Below are 24,081 nucleotides of genomic sequence, written 5' to 3'. Positions count from 1 at the left end.
TAGCCCAGATTGGCCTCAAACTTGCTATGTAGCCAAGGATGATGGTGAACTTGGATCCACCTGCCACCATCTCCAGGATGCTAGGATTACAGGTGGGCAGTACCCCACCTGGCCTCAGCTCCTGGTTTGAGTGAGTTATGTTCCACCATGATGAAGAAGGCACAGTGGTGTGGTGGAAGCATGAGGAAGCTTCTCTCCTCAGTCAAACCTCTCTGGAAACGTCATCACAGACATGCCCAGGGGTGCGACTTTTAGGAGATTCCAAATCCAGTCAAGTTGGCAGTGAAGATTAACCATCACATCCTGTAGCTTGGGCAGCTCTTCATAGAAGGTGCCGGCAGCCCCTCAGCCACATGCTGGCCCAGTACATCCAAGCCTGTAGGTAGATGTTGGGGGGCAGGGTGTCTAATAGGAGGCGTATTCTCTTGCCTAGCAGGTGGTAAAAAGGACCAAATGGCTAGGCTGAAGAAGAACCTGGAGCCAGCCAGGGTGGGGACTTATGAAGTGGCGTGCCTATGGCTTGTGTTGAGTGCTCAAACAGCATAGCCCTCGTCCCCCAGAAAGAAGACAAGAGCAGTGCACTATAGAGATTCTCCACATTGTAAATGCCTCGTGTGTTCTCGTTACCCTCTCAGTAGGCTAGGTCCTATGATTGCCCTGTGCACAGATAAGACGCTCAGAGCCCAGAGTTCCAGAGCCTGGCCAGCATCACAGAGCTACTTACAGGTGGCGGTCCAACCGAGAATCGCTGGGAAATAAAGGAGCCTTGTAAAAATAATAATAACCTACATAGTTTACATTTCTCTTGTGGCCAGATATATCATCTCAGCATTCTGGAGTGAGGCAGGGGGATTCAAAGTTCCAAGCCAGCCTGGGCTCCGTAGCAAGTTTAAGGCATCACATAGTGAGACCCTATCTCAACTTAAACACATTTCAGTGAAGGTGTCTTCAAGAGGAGAACTGTGGCTGATTGAAAGCATGTGTTTTAGGAAAGAAGAATGTTTCGTGATAGAGGGAAACTTGCCTTGTTTTAAAGACCATGAGAGCTGGCAGTGTAGCCTAGTGGTTAGAGCACTAGCATAAACACATCTCTAGGTTCACACTCCAGTGTCACAGAAATCAAATGCAAGTCATTCTGTTAACTGACTTCGTGACACAAGGCGATTTTTTAAAATCTATCACACACACACACACGCTCGTTCACATACACTCCTTCATTTCACGCAATGAATATCCAGAGACCAGAAGGAAGGGGCTGTTGGATCTCCTGGAGCTGGAGTTATGGATGCTTGGACCATCCTGTGCAGGTGCTAGGAACAAAGCTCTGGTTCTCTGCAAAAGCAACAAGCACTCTTAATGGCTGGACCATCTCTCCAACCTCTATAAAGCAATTTTTAAAGGAACAGTCTCAGAAAATTCCAAATAAACAAGTGTCGGGGCCCTAGGACTGGAGAGATGATTGCTCAATAGTTGTAAACAGCACTTGCTGCTCTTGCAGAGAACCCAGATTCTGTTACCAGAACCCACATGGAAGCTGTCACTTAGCTGGAACTGCAGTTTCAGGGCATCTGGCCCCCCTGTAGACACCAAGCACACATGTAGTAGGCATACAGACATGTAAACAAACACCCATACACATTAAATAGAAATAAAATAATCTTTTTTAAGTGTCAGAAATATAGTTCAGAAGACCATGGCTCCATTTCTAAAGTTGTGACTGAGACCAGGGTTGCTATCAGGAGGGAGAAAGGAAGGTATTGAGGTAGTTTCTGGTGGTTTCTGGCGTCAGATTCCTAAACCGCAGGAGGGAATCTGTGAGGTACTTATATCCTCCAAACATTTGTCCCTTCCTTGGATCATTCTTGTTGGGAAATTGCAGATTCTAGCTGGCCTCGGCCATGGGCAGGGGAAAACTCATCCGCTTTTTTCTAACTCCCAAAAGCCTGCTAGAGGACCCTGAGCCCTGTGAGTGCCACAGATAACAGAGGGGGTGAGGAAGGCACAGTAAACACAGGTTTACTGAGGTGCCAATGAGGGAGTCAGTGGAGGTTGTAAAGCTGTCCGCTGCTATGCCCGCAGTGGGGTGATGGGCTTGGTAGCTCAGACCGGTGCTGGTGCTTCTGGTGGGGGGAGCTGTTGGTACCGTGGTGATGATAAGCATCAGTGGCAGCCAATTCAGTGGCCACAGGGACCATGAGGAGAAGGCGGAGCTAGAGCTTGGTTCACTAACACTGTCCCTTCCTTCTTGCAGCCTCAGGGACAACCTGCTGGGTGATGGTGGGCTCAGGTGCCTTCTGGAATGCCTGCCACAGTTACCCATCTCTGGATGGCTTGAGTAAGTAAGAGCAGTCTTGAGACAGACAGGGGACACCCCCCCCCCACCGCTTCAACAAGAGCATAGTGGGTCCCTTTAGAGAACACCTCAAGAGAACTTGAGAACAGGGTCAGTGATGGGAAGGGGGACTCTTAACCTGGCCCTATCTCTCACAACCTCCTCTCTTATCCCCACCGAGGGCAGATCCTGTGTCAGACACTCAAGATAAGTTAGATCTTCCCCTCCGTCATGTACCCTGCACTGAGATAGCAACATTCCATCCCTACCAAGTGATGTGGGGCTGCAGCAGCCAGCTCCTGGTTGATCCCATTTCTGAAAATCCTCTGACTGCGTCTGTGGGACCCAAGTTTGGAAAAGGACTTGCAGCAAGGGAGAGTTCTCAGGAATCTTCCACTCTCTCACTCCATCGCCTCATACAGCCTGTTGCTAGGCAACTGAACTTGGTACTCTGGGAGTCCCTGGCTCTTCTACGGATGGAGTTGCCTGATCAGACTCCTCAATGTTTCACACCATAGAACTGTAGGCTTGCAGGCTCAGTAGGGGCAGCTCTGAGGACTCAGGGCCAGGTACCCTTCTCTCTCTCTCTCTCTCTCTCTCTCTCTCTCTCTCTCTCTCTCTCTCTCTCTCTCTCTCTCTCTCTCTTTTCCTGGACAATGAAATGGGAGGGGGAGTCAAGGGGCAGGAACCCAGCTGAGCTGAGCTTCTCTCCTAGCCTCAGACACAATGGCATCACTCAGGAAGGGGTCCTGTGCCTGCTGGAGACCCTGCCTTCCTGCCCTAGTGTCTGTGAGGTCTCTGTGAGGTAAGCTGCCAACCACTGACTGATGAGGGAGTGCAAGACCCCCACATTGCAGCTTTATGTTGTGATTTTGAGTCTCCCCGATGGGTGCCACTAGGGTGGAGAAGACCAGGTGTGCAGACTTATTCCTCCCTCATAGGCTGTGTGGCTAAGACCTGCCCTGCTTCCTGTGCCTCAGCCTGTCTCTTCTGCACCTACTCAGTGCCCTGGGTGCCCAGAGTGCAGGCTGATGCCTCCCTGCCCTCTTTTCTCACAGTCTGGACTCTGAGCAGGACTTCCGGATACGCTTGTCCAAAGAGGAAGAAGCTGGGACAATACTGAGGTAATCCTAGTGGGGTGTTGAGCAGAAAAAAAGACAGGGATTTGGTTCTGTGAGGAACCCATGCCTTCCTCACTGGTTCCCTCCTAAGATGAACTTCTGACAACTCAGGTTTGGTTTCCTGATGAACATTGATGTCTTTATTCCATCCCCAACATCACATAAACTACATTATACAAAATTATACAATACACAAAGCACACACATGTACTAGATACACAAAATGCACACATAGACTATACCACAAAATATACACTACATATATATACACTCTCATAAACATACAGTGCATGAGAACACGTGCGTGTGCACGCACACAAGCGACACCCACACAGACACCCACACACACAGACACACACACACACACGGCCTTTGCTCTCCATCTACCAGCACTCCCTGCCTGATGAGGCCCTTCCCGCACTGCTCACCATGGGCCCTGAGTCTAGCATTCTTTTCTCCTGCTGTTTCTCAGAGAAAATTCTCTCAACCCTTTAAGGCCAGCTTCTATGGCAGCTCCTCCTGGAGGCCCATGAAGCATCAGTGGCCCTGATATCAGAGTGAACCTTTTTGAGGTCCTGCAGCCCCTTTTCAGGGACAAAAGACTTAGCTAACCTGTAGGCAGTGGAGGGCCCAGGCTCACCCTCCACACAGGGAGCCTGAACCCGGTTAGCCACAGAGTCAGATGGACCCTGCCAAAGTCAGCTTTTCCTCCCCAGAAATAGCCAAGCAGCTGTGTGCTGGGGTCACTCCGTGGCTGCCTATAATGTACCGTGAGGGCTAAATGAGATGTATAGCGGGCATAGCAGGCAGGCGCCCTGTGCCCTACCCGTGTGGTAACGCTCCACAGGTGACTGACTCCCAGCTCCTAAGGCGGTCCTCAGCACCCGTCAGTTTGCATAGGTCTGTGTTCTCTGGGAAGCGTGGGAGGAGAGGCCTGCAGCACAAGCCTCAGGTTCTGCCCTGCTTTCTCCCCTCAGGCTATGCGAATGCAGCTTCAGTCCAGAACACATATCCAGACTGGCTCCCAGCCTGAGCCAGGCCCAACAGCTGACAGAGCTCTGGTGAGTGACAGGCCCAGCCTGTGGGGACAAGTGGGGCTCTGTGCCTGCCTGAGCCATACCAGTAACTGATCTCTGTTCCCAGGCTGACCAGGTGCCACTTGGACCTGCCACAGCTGACCAACCTCCTGAGTCTGGTGAATCGACCAGCAGGGTTGCTGGGCCTCAGGTACCCTCCTTCACCTGGGAGGGGGAGTGGGGCTGAGGAAGATGGGGTCCCCACAGTCACAGCCTGGCCATTCCCTGTGCTCAAGAGCCCACTTCTCTGCCCCAGAGCCATCCCAGGCACACAGGGAAACTGTCCCTTAGCAGAGGAAGGCTATGCTTTGGGGTTTTAAAAAAAATAAATCATGCTTTGTGTATAGTCAGTTGGCAGAGTGCTTGTCGAGCATATATGAAGTCCTAGGTTTCATCTCAAACACCACAAAGGAAATAATAATTAAAATCAATTTAAAAATAACCAAAAAAGTTCTGAAAGACACCTAATGGAACACAAAATAAATATGCTTATATTCTCACCATAACGTAAAAGCGTTCAGAAAAAGAAGACACTAAAATGGAAAGAGAGTAATCTTTAAAACCCACGTTCCATTTCCTGTGTTTAATAATTGTTCATTTTCTTCCTAATTTACTTCACATTCGTTTGGCTAAAGTATTTTACAGTAAAACACAGACCTCATAAAAATACCTCTTCTAAACATCTCACCGTGAATCTCTTTAAAAGCAAGGTTTGGGAGCTGGAGGTGGCTCAGTCAGTGAAATGCTTGCCTCACCACACGAAGACCTGAGTTCATCCCCAGAACTGAAAGCCCATGAAAGAAAGGAGGGGTGCAATCCCAACACTGAGGAGATGGAGAGGACCTTTGGGGCTCCTTGGCTATCCAGCCAGCCTAAGCCTACATGGCAAGCTTCAGCCCGTGAGACCGTCTCTCTAAACAAGATGGAGGGTCCTGAGGGACAACATCTGAGGTTGTCCCCTGGCCTCCAAATGCAAGTATGCAGATGTGCAAATGCACTCACACACATGTGCAAATAGGCACACACTGGGATATGAGTACATATGCATGAGTTACTTTTCCTGTTGCTGTGATAAACATGACCAAAGGCTGTAGTCAGAGACTGCATTCATTGCCCGGCTGTCCAGACCCGGATAATAGCTTAGGCATATTCCTGGCTAACTCTTATATCATAATTAACCCATTTCTATTAATCTGTGTATCGCCACAAGGCTGTGGCCTACAGTTAAGCTTCTGGCATTCTGGCATCTTTCTCCTTCAGCAGCTACATGGCGTCTCTCTGACTCCACCTACTCTCTCTCTCTCTCTCTCTCTCTCTCTATATATATATATATATATATATATATATATCATATCATATCATATATATATATGTTCGGATTTCTTGCCTGGCTTTAATCTGCCCTGCCATAGGCCGAAGCCATTTCTTTATTAGCCAGTGGTAATAAAACATATTCACAGTAAACAGAGGGGAATCCCACATCAAAAGGGAACTCTGAAGAAAGAATCTGTTTTTGGTACAGTTCCATAGGGATAAGAGTTCATCATGAGCTGGGTGGTAGTGGTGGCACACGCCTTTAATTCCAGCACCCAGGAGGCAGAGGCAGGCGGATCTCTGTGAGTTTGAAGCCAGCCTGGTCTACAGAGTGAGTTCCAGGACAGCCAGGGCTACACAGAGAAACCCTGTCTCAAAAAACCAAAACCAAAGCAAAAAAGAAAAAAAAAAAGACCCCATCATGGCAGGAACACATGGCAGCCAGCTGCAGATGTGGTAGTTCCAGGAGGCAAAGATATCACATCTTTAACCACAAGTACAAAGCAGGGAATGAGAACTTGAACTGGGGTGAGGCTATGACCTCTCAAAGCCTACCTCCAATGACATCCTCTAACGAGGCCGTACCTCTTAAACTTTCCCAGACAGTCACAACTGGAGACCAAGAGTTCAAACGCCTGAGTCTATGGGAGACACTTCTCAACACAGGAACATAAACCCATATACACAAATAAATAAGGATTGTAGTTCAGCCAGGACACCTAAGGAATCTACTGGCAATCCTTAGGGCCATACATTTTCTGGTTTAATATGAAATTCTCACATGGTCCTTACATGGAAGAGCTGGCTGTGGGGTCCAAACCACACAGGCTCCTGGGCACCCCTGGTCCATGGCTCTGAGCTGTGACTACACATCACAGGCAGGGCTGTGCTTGTTCATGTCCTCATGTGCCCTGGGGCTAACCACTTACTATGTCAAAAGGCCCCATGAGATGAGCTAACAAGTTTGTACCCCAAAACTTGGCTTCATAGGCAGCACTGCACATCACTATAGCCCAGAGAAAGGCGCATGAGGGCTGATTATTCTCTTTACCTTTTTTTTTTTTTTTTAAGATTTAAGAATTCAGCCGGGCAGTGGTGGCGCACGCCTTTAATCCCAGCACTCGGGAGGCAGAGGCAGGCAGATCTCTGTGAGTTCGAGACCAGCCTGGTCTACAAGAGCTAGTTCCAGGACAGGCTCCAAAACCACAGAGAAACCCTGTCTCGGAAAAAAAAAAAGATTTAAGAATTCACATTTCTTAAAATGATAGTAAAATCAGCCATGAGTACTGTCATGGGCCTGTAATTCCTGGATCAGAAGATCAGGGACAGCCTTGACTACCTAGAATGTTTGAAGCTAGCCTGGTCTACATGAGACCCTGTCTCAAAGTAAATAGGTAGATAGAAAGATAGATAGATAGATAGATAGATAGATAGATAGATAGATAGATAGATAGATGATAGATAGATAGATAGATAGATAGATAGATAGATAGATAGATAGATAGATGATGGATGGATAGATAGGTAGATGGACAGATGGAAAAATGGACGGATGGACACATGGGTGGGCAGGCAGGCAGACAGACAGATACAAAAAGTGAAATAACGAAAAAGGTAAAACTATAAAAGAAATTAACCACCATAACACAATTAAGTGTACAGCTCAGTAGTATTAAAGACTTTCACCCTGGCATCCTGCAAAGCTGAAGTTCTATGTCCAGTGAACAGTTCCTCACGTCCCACTTTCCCCAGCCTCTGGCATGAGCAGTCCCTGAACCAGACTCCTCCAGGTCCTTCCTGTCCATAGAATCATGCTGTATTGACCCTTTTGTGACTGTGTATTTCACAGAGCCTGCTGGAGGTGTGAGAACTTCCGTTTCAGGCCAAGCCCAACAGATGGGTCTCCACAGCCCAGCTGATGGGCACTTGGGGTGCTTCCGCCTTTCAGCCCCGTGCTGTGAATGTGGGTGTGCAAATGTGACTCTGTCCCCGCGTTCAGTTCTTTCCTAGATCACCCAACTCATGCCTTAAAATAAAACTTTCCAAGCCCCAAAGTAACATTTTAAAACTTGTCAGAAAAATCCAGACGAGCATAAAGGAAAACAATGTTTAAAAAAAAATAATGCAACTGAACTGTAAAGCAGGAATGTTTTAAATAGCTCTTTTCCATACTACTATATTCATTTGTGCATTTTGTACAAAGTTTAGAAAATGAGCCACGCAGTGGTGGCGCATGCCTTTAAAATCCCAGCCCTCAGGAGGCAGGCGGATCTCAGAGTTCAAAGCCAGCCTGGTCTACAAAGTGATTCTAGGACAGTCAGGGCTACACCAGGAAACCTTGTCTCAAGCAAGCAAACAAACAAAGTTTAGAAAATGTAAAAAACCAAAATCAAGGGCTGGAGAGATGGTTCATTGGTTAAGAGCACTGACTGCTCTTCCATGGGACCTGAGTTCAATTCCCAGCACCCACATGGCACCACCAGTTCTAGGAAACCCAGTGCCCTCACACAGACATTCATGTAAGCAAAACACCAATGCACATAAAATAAAGGTAAATAAATCATTTTTAAAAAAGAAAAGAAGAGCCAGATGGTGGTGGTGCATGCCTTTAGTCCCAGCACTCGGGAGGCAAAGGCAGTTCGAGGCCAGCCTGGTCTACAAAGCAAGTGTCAGGACAGGCTTTAAAACTACACAGAGAGCCGGGCGGTGGTGGCGCACGCCTTTAATCCCAGCACTTGGGAGGCAGAGGCAGGCGGATCTCTGTGAGTTCGAGACCAGCCTGGTCTACAAGAGCTAGTTCCAGGACAGGCTCCAAAACCACAGAGAAACCCTGTCTCGAAAAACAAAACAAAAAACAAAAACAAAAAAAGAAAGAAAAGAAAAGAAAAGAAAAGAAAAGAAAAGAAAAGAAAAGAAAAGAAAAATAAAATCGCTCATGAAAATCCCGCCTTCTCACCGGTGCCCAGGATAGTCTGTACATTTTCCTTGCGTCTCACTCCACCTCTCCTCTCTTCACACGCATCTTCCTTCCTTTAAATAAAAAAATTGGAGTTATAGTTAGGTATGTTTTGGTTTCATTACCTTTACCACGTAACAACTTGTGTTAAACCTGACAAATATTGTTTAAAAACAATACGCTCAGACCAGGGAGATAGATGCGAACATGAGGGCCTGCATTCAGATCTCCAGATCTGGGTGAAGCTGATCACAGTGGGCATCTGCAATCCCTGCATCCCTTCCTAAGGAGGGCCGGAGCTGGGAACAGTGGCGTTCCTGAACACTCTGCTCGGCTAGCCTGGCTTATGGAGTGGAGAACAGAGACCCTGTGTCAAACAATATAGACAGTGAGGTTGAGTCCAGCCTGCCTTACAAAGCAAGACCATGTCTCAAAAAAAAAATTAATTAAAAAAGAATTAATTAATCTCCCTTTTAATGCAGATGGCAATTGCAGAGCAGTGCAGTAGAAGCATACAGGGCCCATAACACGTATGACTAGATGCATAAATTATTATTATAACAATGGGTTTCATTATAACATGTTCATATGTGTTTTAAATGTTTTTATTATATCTATGCCTCCATTATCTGGGTTCTTTGTTTTGTTTTCTGAGACAAGATGTATGTATCCCAGGATAACCTTTAACTCCTGATCCTCCTGCCTCCACCACCTGAGTGGTGAGATTACAGGTGTGCACCACCACACCTGGTTTTTGTGGTGCCGGGAATGGAACCCAAGGCTGTACTCTAAGTAGATACTATACCAACTGAGTACATCCTCAGTCCTGATTTTATAATTTAAAATTCTCTCTCTTTCACATACACAGACACAAGCACACACAGATGCACACACAGACACACATGCACACAGATATACACGCACACAGATGTACACACACAAACAGACACACAAACAGACACACACATACACACACAGATACACAGACACACACACAGGCAGGCACACGCACACACGCACACACACAGACACACACACAATCCTCCAGGCTCCCCATGGCACTATCCCTCCCCCAGGTATTGCTCAGGTATAGGTTGATGCTCACCACAGGGGTCTTTGTTTGTGTCCTTCCATGACAGGTTGGAAGAGCCCTGGGTGGGCCACATCAGTTTACCAGCTGTGATGGAAGTCTGTGCCCAGGCCTCAGGATGCCTCACTGAGTTAAGGTGAGTTCAGGGAAGAACCCCTGGGAATTCACCACTCTGACTATTGCAGCCTTCCCTTACCCTCAGTCCTCTAGACATTGGTGTTTGCCTGTAGGTTAACAGCCTTGTCACTGGTAGAGACTTCTGGCTATGCCTGAAGAGCTATACACATTTCTATACTATATACTTATTTGTATAGTCTTGTGCAGTAGGCAGGCCACAATATCAGAGGAAGGAAACTCAAGATTTGAGGTCCAGGCAAGCATGGCTGGGGGTCCATGCTGGCTACCCAGAAGTGGCACCAGGGTGCAGTAAGATGTTCAATGACGGGAGCAAGGTTTCTGTTGGATCACGTGTGGTAATGGATTTCACCATGGCTGTTCTCGGCATTATCTCCCATTTTTGAAGTGTCTTTGCCCTTGTTTGAGGCTGGAGGATCCATTGTACCATCCCAGTCAGAGAGCAGGCAGACTCAGACCTAGTCAACCTGCGCAAACAAGTGGCCATGCGTCTCACTACACCTCTTCTCTCCCTCAGCCTCTCCGAGACCCAGCTGTGGCTCTGGCTGGAATTTCCTCGCCAGGAAGACAATTCCGAGGCCATGACAAACAGGTGGGACCCAGCAGCAGGAGCCTCCAGGGAGTGGCTGGTGGCAAGGCTCAGGAGGTGGCCCTGCTTGGGGCCAGTATTTCCCATAGCCCCTGCTCAGCATCTTGTGTTGTTTGGGTGTTCCACATCCTGGGAGGTCTGCTCCGTCCCTCCCCATCCCACTCCAACCCAACAGTCCCATTCCTTCTCACCAGTTTTCAATTATCAAACACCACCTTGCCATTTCTGGCCTCAGGCCCTTTGCACAGGCTCTTGCTTCTGCCCAGAATGTCTTTTCCTTGCCTTCTTTCTTCCTCTTATATCTGGCTCTGCTTTTTCATATTCCAAGTCTCATCTTAAATGCCCCATCTCAACCATGACTCCTGACAACCAAGACTTGGCCAAGTCCTCCCCCTCTCCACCCTCATAGATGCCTGGATTGATGACCTCTCAATCCAAATGTCATATTTTGGAAATTGAAATGTTCCCTCTCTTGAGTGTATACAGCTCTGCATGCATACATTCTGGGGACTGGAGCATGGAACGTGACTGGATCTCAGCCCTAATTTATCTCCTTGTCTGCATGCCCACCCTTGTGTAGTCAACAATCTGCCTGGGCATGCCAGCTGGACCATCCTTCCCAGTGACGCTTGTAACTGGGTAGTAAATTCAAGACCTCCTTTAACTGACATGTATTTACCCTATATCATGAGTGTGAAGGCAGGGGCGGGACCCCCACCGTGAACCAGGAGCTCAGAAACTGTGGCTTTCTCTCTCTGCTTCCAGGTTGGCTCACTGTGACCTGGGAACTGACCACAGTCTTCTTATGAGACGGTTGATGGAGACATGTGCCAGACTGCAACAGCTCAGGTTGGCACTTCCAACACTAGAGGTGGCTTCAAGTTCATTGGTTACCCCAGTGTCTTCTCTGCCCCATATTCTCACTTCCCTGGGGCTGGGACTCATACTTAGGCCAAGGGTCATAGAATCAGGGATGCCCAGGAAAGCTCTTAGAGGGTCCTTCTCTCATGGGGATCCCCAAAGTGTGTCCAACGTGCAGTTTTCTGGAAGATTCTTGGCCCTTTGCAGCTTGTCTCAGGTTAACTTCAGTGACGATGACACCACCAAGTCCAGGCTACTGCAGAACCTCCTGCTGTCTAGCTGTGAACTCAAAACCTTCCGGTAGGTGGACTTGTATTGTCACTGAGAACCCCTTGCCTGCTCACCTGACCCAATCCTAAGCTCTGGGCCCAGAGGATGCTGCTCCTTCCCTGTGCTAGGTTCCCAGAGTCCTGGAGACGATGCTAATGCTACAGGATCCTAAATGTGATCTTAGAGACACAGCCATATAACTAAAAAAGTATTCCCAGAGCTGGGCGGAGGTGGTGCATGCCTTTTATCCCAACGTTTGGTAGGCAGGGGCAGGCAGATCTACAAGATCTAGTTTCAGGACAGCTAGGACTGTTACACAGACAAAAAGCAAAAAACAAAACAAAACAAAAAACAACAAAAAAAAACTGCAGACACTAATTGTGTCACTTGGTAAATGTGGTGTCTGCCATGCTCCTTCACTTGCAAAATTACTGTTTCTCTTTGTGAATGACACATGTATTGTAGGAAGATCACTTCAGACTGTCTATAATCAGGATATCCAGACTTTCATCCACAAATTTTAGCATCCATTGGTATATCTTGCCTGAATTAATTATCAGAACGAAGACTACAAAATGGAGTTTAGTTGGGTTTGGTTTAATTTTGAGGCAGGGTCTCAATATGTAATCCAGACTAGCCTCGAACTCTCCACCCTTGTGTCCTAGCCTCTGACTGCTAAGGTTACTAGAATGAGCCCCCATGCCCAACTCAATTGGAGGTTTTTGATGTTCAGTGCAACTTAGTACACCAAGAAACTCTTGGCTGGTGAGATGGGTTAGTGAGTAAAGGTTCTTGCTTCCAAGCCTGAGAACCTGAGTTTAGTCCCCAGAAGCCACATGGAGGAAGGAAAGAACCCCCAAAATTGCCCTCTGACCTCCATATTCACACACCATGGCATGTGCATGCATACACACAGACACATCCATACACCAAATAAATGAACAAAATCACAGTCTTTAAATAGTAGAGAACTTGGTATTCTTGGAGCCTCTCACTCTCAGGAGTTTTCCTTAATTTCCTATAATAATTTTTTATAAATAAATAAGTAGAATAACATGAAAAAATTTAAGCAGAGAGAAATTTTAAAACAAGTAAAAAACTCATGATCATGAACTTGAGCTCGGTGTTGTGGCTCATTCCCTTAATCCTAGCACTCGGGAGCAGAAGCAAGTGGATCTTTGTGACTTAAAGGCTAGCCTGGTCTACATGTGAGTTCAGGAGAGTCAGGGCTACATTGGGAGACCCTGTCTCAGAAAAGAAAATGAGAAGCAAACAAACAAACAAAGCCTCTTGGAGCTATCAGATTTTGACCCCGGAAGGTGCAGAGCTGTATAGTGTCAGCTGGATATTCCCATGGCGACCAACCGTGGCTAAGGGGGACTCGATGACCCCCAGCTTCTGCCTCCAGCATACCTTGACTTAATTAGTCCAGGGCGGGGAGGTTTATGGAAGACAGGTGTCCCCTGCCCATTGTCCCCAAGCTCCACTCCCAGCTTCTGTCATCAGCTTCAGACCTCCCAGAGGCCTGGGCTCTGCCTGACCTGCCATTCTTTGGTTCTTTGGTCCCAAACAGACTGACCTTCAGCTGTGTAAGCACAGAGAGCCTGGTCCACCTGGCATCTGGTCTAGGATACTGCCACCATCTGGAAGAGCTGGAGTAAGTCGGGATGGCTGGCGAGGACAAGGCTGGGAGGACAACCATGCCTCTGGGAGGGTGACAGAGATGCTTCCACCTGTCTCTGTTCTCCCCTACCAAGTCTCGCAGTCCAGACTGAACACCGTGTTCCTTTACCCTGGACCCATGGGGTGTCTCTGGCTAGATTTGTCTTTCTCCCTGGGTTGGGATGGCACATTTATCAAAATGGGACTTGAATCCGCCTCTGCCTCAGCTGGTGGTGAGTGCCAGGGTGCAGAAAGCACAAAGGGACAGCACAGTCGTCATAGGCTTGTATGTCCCTCAAGCTATACAAAGCCTTCTTCTGGCATCGTCCTTATCTGATACAGCTGTGACTGTTACCCCTCCTGCAGGAACCCTAGAGCTTGGCCCTTGGGGCCAGGAACGCCCTTGGGGTAGAGGCTCCACAGAAAGTCTAGACTATTATCCTCAGCCCCAGTCAGCCTCCCCGGGGCCAAGGGCCAAGGGCCAGGTAGGACGGTGCCTCTCCAGAGCCTGGGGAAAGGGGCTGTCCAGGGCACTTGCCTAAATGGAGCCTTCTGCTTTGTTCCTACAGTTTCTCTAACAACCATCTCTGTGATGAAAACATAGAGCTACTGATGGGAGCCCTTCAGGGGACCTGCAGGCTAAAGAGGCTGCAGTAAGTGAGGGGAAGCTAATGGGGAAGGGGCCAGTGAGGAGGTTCATGGGGAAGAGGGTTAGTGAGGAGGTTCATGGGGGAGGGGTGAGTGAGGAAGTTCATGGGGAGGAGGGTGAGTGAGGTTCATGGGGAGGAGGGTGAGTGAGGAGGTTCATGGGGAAGAGAGTTAGTGAGGAGGTTAATGGAGAGGGGATGAGTGAGGAGGTCATTTGGGAGGAGAGTTAGTGGGAATTAATGGGGGAATGAGTGGGGTCCGTGCAGAGGAGTACATGAAACACACTCAGGATCCACTGTCTCCCTGTTTCCTCTCTGGATGTACGTTTGAGTCTCTGGATGACTTCCTCCACCTTTTGTTCCCCTGCTAAGCTGAGTGTCATCAGGATGCTTGGTCTCTGGAGACATAATCCCCAAACCAAAGCATCCTAGGCAGGACTTGGAGGCTTCCTTCTTTTAAAACAAAACAAAACAAATCAAAAACAAGGCAACAAACTCCAGCATGGCTGGGTCCAGGGGTCAGCTACTGGTCTGCGTTGTCCCACCCAGCACCTCCACATCTTTCTTTCCTCTTAGTGGAAAGGGAGCACATTTCTCCCCGTGCTCAGTTTGAGACATACTGCGTGAGCTCAGGTCACAGACCTGAATGAGAGCTAAGGCCTGCACTGTCCTCTGGACTTAGAGAGCATGATGATTAAGATGCTGTTACAGAAGAGAGGACAAGATGCTGGGCAGAAGCCTTCCTGTGCCCCTGGTACCAGCACAGTGCTCCCTCCCTCCCTCCCTTCCTCCCTCACGCTCTTCCTCCTTCCTTCCTTCCTTCCTTCCTTCCTTCCTTCCTTCCTTCCTTCCTTCCCTCCCTTTGTTCCTACCTCCTTCCTTCCTTCCCTCCCTCTCTCCTACATTATGTGTGCATGTTCGCACGCCCTGGTGAACACCCAGAGATCAGAGAGCAACTTTAGGGAGTAGCTCTTTCTTTCCACCGTGGGATTCAGGGATCAGATTCAGGACCTCAGTTTTGGCACCGAGCACCTTTACCTACTGAGCCACCCTGCCAGCCGACAGGTGTCTCTCAGCAACTCTCCTACTCTCCCTAGTAATTTGCAGTCATCAAGTTCACAGAGGTGCCAGGAACAGCCCAATCCAAAACACAGTCCCATCCTGCATAGACCCAGCTTAGGCAATATCTTGTGAGCACATTTAACTTCATCTCCGGCTTTGAATCTGTTTTTCTGATGACCCAAAATACACCCTGGCTATAAAAAGCTCCATAATTTCAAAAATATGCAACAAAGAGGGTGAAATCCCCTGGAGATGAGCTCCTTCAGGAAACTTCCCGTAACAGTCAGTCTGTGAACTGTCTGTCAGACTTTTCTCCACATATGTGCCACACATAATTGAAAAACAGCCCGTGTTTCATCCTATAGCTATGACAGGACTCTGGTCTATCTCCCCTAGCTCATCTAGGGGAAATCACTGAGGATGGGAGACATTAGGAAACCTTGGACCACTAGGAAACCAAGCCCCGTCCCACTCCTCCACCCCAGTCTTTCCACAGAGCTGTTGCTTGGACTTTCCCCAGCTGCTCACTGCTTTCTTAGTCTTCTGGAATCTTCCAGAGGCTTTATGAGGGGTTAAAGACCCAAGAGGATCACTCATTGGCTCATTCATCTGTGTGATCCCGAAGCCTTGGCCAGGGCTAGGGGTCAGTGGTCCTGTAGGTTGGATCATCCTGCCCATCACCCTCAGTCTTGAGTCCCAGACACTCAGGCTGCTCTTACTACTTCCTTCCTTGTTGTCTGGAAGAAGCAGATGGGTCCTCAGTGTACAGAAGCCAGATTGGTCAATTCCATGTCTTCTGCCGCTGACAGCTCCCTTCAAACTGAGCCAGCTTCTTCCAGCTGTCCTCACAGGATAGGGAGTGAACCCTGCATAGAGTTGTGCCATCCAGGTACAGTGGACCCTGCTCAGAGCCACGCCATCCCCGTACGATGGATAGACTCTGAGTGGACCCTACTCAGAGTCACGCCATCCCGATGCGATGGATAGGCTCCTGATAGACTTGCCTGTCTTCATGGGCTGAGGTTTTGTCAGTCTCAGCACTGATTATGTGTCCTTAAGAACCCTAGCTCTAGGAAATCAAGGCAGTTGGCCAAGTCCTGCTGCCACATTGGCATTCTGGTGTGGGCACGCTCTTCACCTCTCTAGGCTAAGTCTTCTCTCCGAGCTTTGATTTTCTGGGATTATGAGGATTAAGTGAAATGCTGCACGGTGAGTGCTGAGAACAGAGGCTGCGGCGTCCCCTCGGTAAAAGTCTGGCTAATTCTGTCATTCTTCCCTTCGGGGCTCAGGCTAGAGGCCTTGGAATCACCAGCCAGTGGGTAACACATGGCCCTGGAAAGGGGTCCTGAGGTTTCAGGTTCTACTCTTGCTGCTGCTGCTTTCTCTTGTGACCCTGAGTACGCCCCCTTCCTCTCTGGGCCTCAGTGCTCCTCATCTGTAGAACGGAGATAGCAGGGTGCCCACCTTTCAACATGGCCCCAGCCCAGACTTTGGTCACTGTTATATGATCTCTGTTATTGCTCAGTCTAAGCTTGTGTTGGAGAACACAGAGTCATTATTGGGCCATGTGACTCTAATCCTTGCACACTTTCTGGGTACCCTTTTCTTTTCACCCTTCACATCGGAGGGCTGTGGGAGTGCCAAGTGCAGAGCCCTCATGAGTCCATCAGGACGGGGCTTCCGTCTGCATCCCAGACATACAGAGTTCACCTGACCCCCCCTCTCTCTAGCCTCAGTCACATTCCACTGGAAGTCTCCTCCCTGGCCTTGCTCATTCAAGGACTAAGTCACATGACCTTACTGCAGCACCTTAGGTGAGTAATCAGTGACCCTGCGAAAGAGTGAGGGGGCCACTGGTCAGCTCTGCTGGGAAACCCTGGGCACAGCTCCTTTATAACCTGGGTTGACTCCCTCCAGGGTCCTCCCTGGGCTCTCATTGCCCTTGCCTCCTAGTGCCAGCAGCTTCCTCCTGGCTACAAAGGTGACCTGGCAAGGTGGGATCATTTTGGGAGCCCCATAAAAGTCCTGCCCAATGCCTAGAACTCTCTGTAGATTTGTGTTAAGATGAGAGTCGTGACTGCGCAGGTCCAGGTGCCGATCGTGTTTCCCATGAGCACCTCTGTGGTGACAGTTTTCAGGGCCAGAGGCCACGCTCTGTGAAGTGAGGGACACCACTCCCTGCTGAGCTGACAAGAGAATGCCACGGGCATTTGGTTCTGTCACAGGCCCACGTGGCTCTGGCAGGGCCTATGGTTAGCATGCAGGAGGATGTGGCACATAGGATCCAAAATCAGTCCATGGCAAGGCAGTTGGCTAAACCTCAACGTGTGAAAAAAACAACCCTCATAACGAGAGGGCAAACCATTTCCCTGGGCAGTTTAGTTTACTTCGAGTTTAGCTTAGATCTTGGTTCTCTTACAAGCAAGACCAATCCAGATGCAGAAAAGGCAGTGGGGATGATGGTGGTAGTGAGGGGTGGGGGTGGGGTGGGACCTACTGCTGGTGGTGGTGATGGTGGTGGGGGTAGGGAGGGGGTGGAGTGAGAGCTACTGGTGGTGGTGGTGGTGGTAGTGTTCATATCAGAGAAAGCCCCCTTTCGGTTAAGATGCCTTTAACTGAGGAACCCACAAGAGCTTGCCATCCTGCCAGATTCTTCTGGGAACTCTGTTCATGGGGTCCAGGCAAACAAGGCCAAGCTGAGGATTGTAGTGTCTGCTGCAGGCCCAGGAGCTTTAAGCTTCACCGCTTTGCCTGCCAGTAGCCGTGAGACTCTGGCAGTCCGGTTTTCTTACCCGGGACACTGAGAGCTGTCATTGCCACCAGCTTCCTTTCCTCCAGAGGCTTTTATGAGTGGCATATAAGTTTTTGGACAGATACAGATTCGGCAGTCTATAGAGTTCTCCATACTGTGCCTGCAAAGTCCCTGTGCCCCTCTGGGCCTGTATTCTGTGTCTCCAGGCTGAGCGGGAAAGGCATCCGTGATGATGGCTGATGTCTTTCCAACGCTCTTCAGAGCAGCCGATAGCGTGGAGGAGCTGGGGAAAGTTGCCTGCCCTGCCCTTCCCCCAGATTCCAAACAACTTTATCAGGATAAAATGATGGGGAGGAAGGGTGGGTATCTCTTCAAGTAAGCCCTTCACTTCTTAGTGCCCCCCTTCACACACTTCCACACTGCATAGGCAACTCCAGGAGAGAGCTTTGGACCCCCAAAGATGGTATGCAAGGTATCAGGAAAGATTTTAGGATGGCAGCAGGGAGACTACCCTAAACAGATACCAAGAATTGGGAGTCTCATCCAAACGCAAGATGATGAAACTCTCATACAAGTTGAGGCCTTTCTCTGTGTGTCATAACCAGGAGGGCTTTGGGCACTCTGAGATGGGTGGCAAGCTGATGGTCCTTCATCTTTGTTTTCCTCCCCAAGCTTGAGACACGACCAGATTGGAGACGTGGGTACCCAGAACTTAGCGGCCATCTTGCCAAGGCTTCCAGGGCTCAGGAAGTTAGAGTGAGTCACAGCCCTTCTGAAAAGAGCCCGCAGGGACAACACCATGCTCCTGGGAGACACTGGACCCTGACCCAGGCCAGCAGCGGAAAGGGGAATCTCTCCTAGCCTTGTTGCTGGGGAGGGGGAGTTTGTGATCTCCTAGGCCCTGTTCTCTGGGTCTTTGTGTTTCATCAGGATGGAGTCATGGCTGCATCTCTAGTACAGATGTAGCGGGGAGGGATGCAGGAGGAGAGGGTCCAATAACCTTGCCTTCCACAGCCTCTCAGGGAACAGCATTGGCCCAGCAGGGGGAGTGCCGTTGGCAAAGTCTCTCATCCATTGCGGGTGCTTGGAGGAGATCATGTGAGTGTCTGTCCAGAAGGGGTATCCCACAGGCCCTCTGGCCCCCTTGTCCCTTCAGAGCAGGGACGAGCAAGCTGCCCATATTCATCCCTTCACCCCTTTCTTCTTTCAGTCTGGGCAACAATGCTCTGGGGGACCCCACGGCCCTGGGGCTGGCTCAGAGATTGCCTCCACAACTGAGGGTCCTGTGGTAAGTGTCTTCCTGCCAACCACACATACAGAGCAGTAGAGAGGGGACCCAAGAGAAATGGGATCCAAGCAACCCATAGGTTGAGCAGCCTAGCTTGAGATTGGAATGGCCCCTTCTCTGATGCCTCTCCCCAGTCCCCAGACTAAGATTAATGTTGACCTTACCCATTGTCACTGTGAGCTCCTAGCCAAATTTCTGCCCCTTCTGAGTCTCAGCTTCCTCATTTGTAAAAGGATGTTACCAATCTAAGCTTTTCTGCCTAAGAGCAAGTCTCTGAAGGTGTTTGAATTAATGTTGGCAAAAGGCTACATGAAAAAGCTACAAGGGCATTGTTCCATTCTCTATAGGTCAAGACCAGGGCTTCCTGGGTTCCAAGCAGCCCTGGGCCTGCGATTCTTGTATGTACCATTTTCTAGGAAAGGTCTAAAACTAGAAACAGGATTGAAAGCTTGACTTCCTAATACACGAAGAAGCCAAGGCTTGGACTTAGCATCTCAGACCCCTAGGTTAGGGAGGGACCTTGGCATTCACTGGGTCCTTTGTGGGCACGGACAGGGTCAAAGGCCAGCTAAGGTTGCTGCTACAGTCAGAGGCACAGTTGAGAATATGAGGCTTAGGGAAGGCTCCCAACCCCAGAGTTGGCCCCAGGCTCCTCTTACCTTTTCCTTTCCAGTCTGCCATCCAGCCATCTGGGTCCTGAGGGGGCCCTGGGCCTGGCCCAGGCCCTGGAGCAATGCCTACACATAGAAAAGTTCAGGTGAGGCAGGCCCTACCTGGGCTGAGAGACGGGTTGGGGAGGGTCTGGGGCAGTTCTGACTCCTGTCTACCCTGCCCCACAGCTTGGCAGAGAATAACCTGGCTGGATGTGTCCCACATTTCCGCAAGAGTCTCCCACTGCTCAGACAAATTGAGTAAGGAGCCTTCCCTGGTTGTCTGGAGCCCTGCAGGAGGGCCATTGACGAGATGGGACTTAGAGCTGGGGGTGGGGGAAAGATGATTTTCTTAACCCCCTGGCCCTGGCCAGGCCACTCTGGTCCTTCCTGCTCTCACTATGGGAAATGGGGTCCTGCTAGCGGTGGCCCCTGTCTCAGAGAGCCATCACCATTCCATCCCAGCCTGATTTCCTGCAAAATTGATGACCAAGTTGCCAAGCACCTTGCCGCCAGCCTCATGCTCTGCCCAGCTCTGGAAGAAATCTTGTAAGTGCTTCCAAGGGCCCTGAGTTGGGAAGAGCAGCTGCCTAGGGGGCTGGCCCTGCCTACTGTGTGCTGGAGCTGGCCCTGCCTACTGTGTGCTGGAGCTGGCCCTGCCTACTGTGTGCTGGAGCTGGCCCTGCCTACTGTGTGCTGGAGCTGGCCCTGCCTACTGTGTGCTGGAGGAGTTGGCCCTGCCTCTCAGCTGGTCCTCCACTCTGGAGATGGGAAGCCCTATCTTGCCCCCTGAGTCTTACCCCTATGTACTCCAGCAACACAGGACAGAGCCACTGGACTGCTCCTGCCAGTTTTTCTCCCTGTGTTGTGGGAAGGGTGTTGGGCCACATGGTCTGCAACGAGTTTTTGTCTTTGACTTTCCCTTTGGGGTGCTTTTCATGGTTTATGGAGACTCTACTTGTGAATAGCTATTGGTAATGCAGAAAGTAAAAGCTGGTAGACAGACAGACACACACACACACCAACACACCAGCTGTGACCTCTTTGGTCATCCTACTGCCTCAGACCTCAGACTCTGGCAGCACTGCGAAGGTGTCAGACCTGACTGCTGGGACTTGAGGTCCTGAGTGTTAAGAAGAAAGTTCTAACTCTCAAAGTACAGGGCACAGAGCGCAAGAGGGCTTCTGGGTCTGTGTCCTAACGAGTTTGGGAAGATTTGTTTTTTTCTGTCTTGGGTATAGAACTCATGCATGTCAGGTGAGGATTATACATTGAGCTACATGCTCAGTCCTCAGAGCTCTTAGTTCTCAATCCTCCTCCATATGCCACAGGTCAGCACTCACTGACTTTGAACTCAGTTACCAGTGACCCTCCCCTTTTAACCAGTGGGAACAGAGTAAGGAAATAAGGACCTGGGTCCCCACTGGAAGCTCTGTCCTCCATAATTCTGTATTCAATTTCTTCAATACTTTCCCTTCCATCACACGGAGCTTCCACGGACAGTAGAGACATATGCTTCCATTGAAGATTAATTCCTTAAAGCAAAAGCACTGTGGGGGAGGTTTAAAAATATGACACGCATTATCACGTGGGAAGCAGACATTGCAGCAAGGTGCTTGCTTGGTGTGCATTGTGTCATATTGTGGTTTCTGAGGAACATGTTGCTCCGGAATTGGGATAGGGTGGGGCAGCTAGGGAGGAAGGAACGACCTGTGCCCTGAGAATTCTTCAGGGGTAGGTGCTGAGGCGGTTGGCTGAGGAACCCCTCTTGTACCTGATCCTGCTGGCACCTGGGGCTCCCTACTGCCTTCCTTTTACCTCAGTGCCCTCCTGCCTCTGAGCTTGCCCTCCTCCACTCTGCAGGCTGTCCTGGAACTTCCTGGGTGATGAGGTGGCTGCTGAGTTGGCCCAGGTCCTGCCACACATGGGGCAGCTGAAGAGAGTGGAGTATGACCCCCTTGGGTGGGGGATGCAGAGGGGACCCCCATCCTAATAAACCCAGGGTTTACTGGGCTATCCCTTCCTCCCAAAAATCTATGCAGTGTCTCTGAAGACTCTGGCTGATCCCAAGTCCCTGCCAATCTTAGTTCTTCCCATGTTCAAGCTGTCAGCCCTTCTACTGCCCCACCAGAAACCAGAGTCCACTGCTTGATGCTGGCAGTGTGTGTGTGGGGGGGTGACCTTGTCTTGTCTGGGGTGGGACGTAAAGGAGGAAACCCCACCCCTAGCCTCATGCTTGCCTCTCTTTTCCTCTTCCCCTGCCCGTCAACTGCAAAGCTTGGAGAAGAACCGGATCACAGAATGTGGAGCCCAACTCCTGGCTCAAGGACTGGTCCAGGGCTCCCGTGTGCCAATCATTCGGTAATGAAGGGCTGGGCCTTGTGGTAGAAGACCACAGAGACCCTACAATTTGGATCAATCCCCTGTGGGGAGAGGCAGGGCCTGGGCAGAAAATTATCCAGGGAGACTTGGACTATCCCATTAGGAATTTTTCAGCCAGAAGACCTGAATCAAATCCCAGCTCTGCTGTTTGCCAACTGTGGTAACTTTGCGTCTGTAACTTCAGGTCCCTGAACCTCAACTTCCCGACCTGGGAGGGTGGTAAGGACTAAAGAATGGATAGGGCAGAGCCCGAGACATGGCCAGCTCTCAGGGGGCAGCACCACGCTCAGGTGACTGCCTCCACTGGGTGGCATGGATGGATGGCTCTTCTGCTTTAGGCCTTGATCTTTAACCCTGTAGGTAGGTTAGGAGCAGAGTCCAGAGGATGAGGGGACAGCTCTGAAGCTGAGTCCCATGTCTATGTCCACAGCCTCTGGAACAACCCCATTCCTGCCGAGGTGGCCCAGAGTCTACAGAGCCTGGAGCCCAGGTTGAACTTTGCCTTCTTTGACCAGCAGCCCCAGGCTCTTTGAGGAATTGATGGACCTCTCAAGACTCTTGGGACCAGCCCAGTGACAACCACATCACCCACCAGGAAAAGGGGCCCAGGAGAAGAGTCTCAGTTGGTGCCCAGCATCCTATGAATGCCCCAGTGGGGGAAGAGTGCGTTTGTTTTATCACGATCCTTAGGGAGAACTTTCTTGGGAACTGAGAGCTTTGACCAAAAGAGGACCGTACATCATACATGGCATGTGTTACCAGTGGGACACTGGCACAATGAGAGTACTATGATGTCATATATGACAGGGAAGGCTTTGTATGGTGCACTGTGACCAAGACACGGAAGGTCACACGACAGAGTTGGTCATATATGTGGCATTATGTGGAATTTATAGTGAGTGTGGTATCTGGTCAGTGGCTCTTAGCACTGTAAATAGTGGTGTATGTGATCAGGAATCCACCTATGACATGCTGTCTATATCACATGACACTCAGCTTGCCAGGGGACCACAGGCAAGTCCAAGACCTAATTTATTACTATTTAAAAAACATAAAACTACGTGAATAATATAGGCCTCATAGCTGTTCAGGAATCTGAGGCAGAGGGATTGCAAATTTAATACGCTCCTGTCTCAAAAGGTTAAAAAGGACTGGGATTCAGCTTAGTGGGAGAGTGCTTGCCTAGCATGTGTGAAATCCTAAGCTGAATACTCAGTATCTTTTCTTTTTCTTCTTCTTCTTCTTCTTCTTCTTCTTCTTCTTCTTCTTCTTCTTCTTCTTCTTCTTCTTCTTCTTCTTCTTCTTCTTCTGGTTTGGTTTTTCGAGACAGAGTTTCTCTGTGACTTTGGAGCCTGTCCAGGAGCTAGCTCTGGTAGACCAGGCTGGCCTCGAACTCACAGAGATCTGCCTGCCTCTGCCACCTAAGTACTGGGATAAAAGGTGTGCACCACCACTACACAGCTCAGTATTATTTCTTTAAAAGTATTTATAAGTGGAGCAGCTAAGTGATAGCTTTTCTGCCCTGGGCGGGGAGGGAGAGAACTGACTGACTCAATAGCCTAGAGTCAGGGCTCTGGGCATGCCGAGGACTCAGCACAAAGTCCCCTCCTGCCAGAGCTCGGTTCTCCCTTCTGTTCATTGGTAGCCCTCCCTTCCAAGGATTTTCAGTCCAGGCTTAGGAGCTAGTTTGATCTTGGGACAGTTCAAACTCACCTGTTGTTTCCTGGTATAAGAGACAAAGCCAAACATAAGGGTCCAGGGATGGGTACTTTTAGGACATTAGGCAAGGCCACTGGGCCCACCCACTACCTCAGCAGGATTCTGGAACCCCTTGAGGCTCCGTGGTTTTTGTAACTTCCAAGAGGGGGAAAGATAGCCTCGTTACACTCCAAGT

The 24,081-nt window shown here is 49.7% G+C and overlaps 1 protein-coding gene across 1 annotated transcript in view; it reads left to right on the top strand.

Annotated features, from left to right (window-relative positions):
• The window catches only part of Nlrc5 (NLR family CARD domain containing 5), a 59,058-nt gene extending 34,977 nt beyond the window's left edge, over positions 1–24,081 (top strand). The window contains exons 26-46 of the mRNA XM_057753436.1: positions 2,252–2,335; positions 3,048–3,137; positions 3,391–3,456; positions 4,431–4,514; positions 4,597–4,680; positions 9,939–10,025; positions 10,542–10,616; positions 11,379–11,462; positions 11,682–11,774; positions 13,318–13,401; positions 13,976–14,059; positions 16,846–16,929; positions 18,540–18,623; positions 18,882–18,965; positions 19,078–19,155; positions 19,829–19,912; positions 19,995–20,066; positions 20,271–20,354; positions 21,669–21,752; positions 22,083–22,166; positions 22,618–24,081. Coding sequence (XP_057609419.1) covers positions 2,252–2,335; positions 3,048–3,137; positions 3,391–3,456; positions 4,431–4,514; positions 4,597–4,680; positions 9,939–10,025; positions 10,542–10,616; positions 11,379–11,462; positions 11,682–11,774; positions 13,318–13,401; positions 13,976–14,059; positions 16,846–16,929; positions 18,540–18,623; positions 18,882–18,965; positions 19,078–19,155; positions 19,829–19,912; positions 19,995–20,066; positions 20,271–20,354; positions 21,669–21,752; positions 22,083–22,166; positions 22,618–22,720 — 1,756 coding nt within the window. The 3' untranslated portion in view covers positions 22,721–24,081. The remainder of the gene's footprint in view (positions 1–2,251; positions 2,336–3,047; positions 3,138–3,390; positions 3,457–4,430; positions 4,515–4,596; positions 4,681–9,938; positions 10,026–10,541; positions 10,617–11,378; positions 11,463–11,681; positions 11,775–13,317; positions 13,402–13,975; positions 14,060–16,845; positions 16,930–18,539; positions 18,624–18,881; positions 18,966–19,077; positions 19,156–19,828; positions 19,913–19,994; positions 20,067–20,270; positions 20,355–21,668; positions 21,753–22,082; positions 22,167–22,617) is intronic.

The sequence above is a fragment of the Chionomys nivalis genome, chromosome 21, assembly GCF_950005125.1.
Source record: "Chionomys nivalis chromosome 21, mChiNiv1.1, whole genome shotgun sequence".
NCBI lineage: Eukaryota > Metazoa > Chordata > Mammalia > Rodentia > Cricetidae > Chionomys > Chionomys nivalis.
The sequence above is the reverse complement of the archived record's forward strand: the minus strand, read 5'-3'. Positions and strand labels throughout refer to the sequence as shown.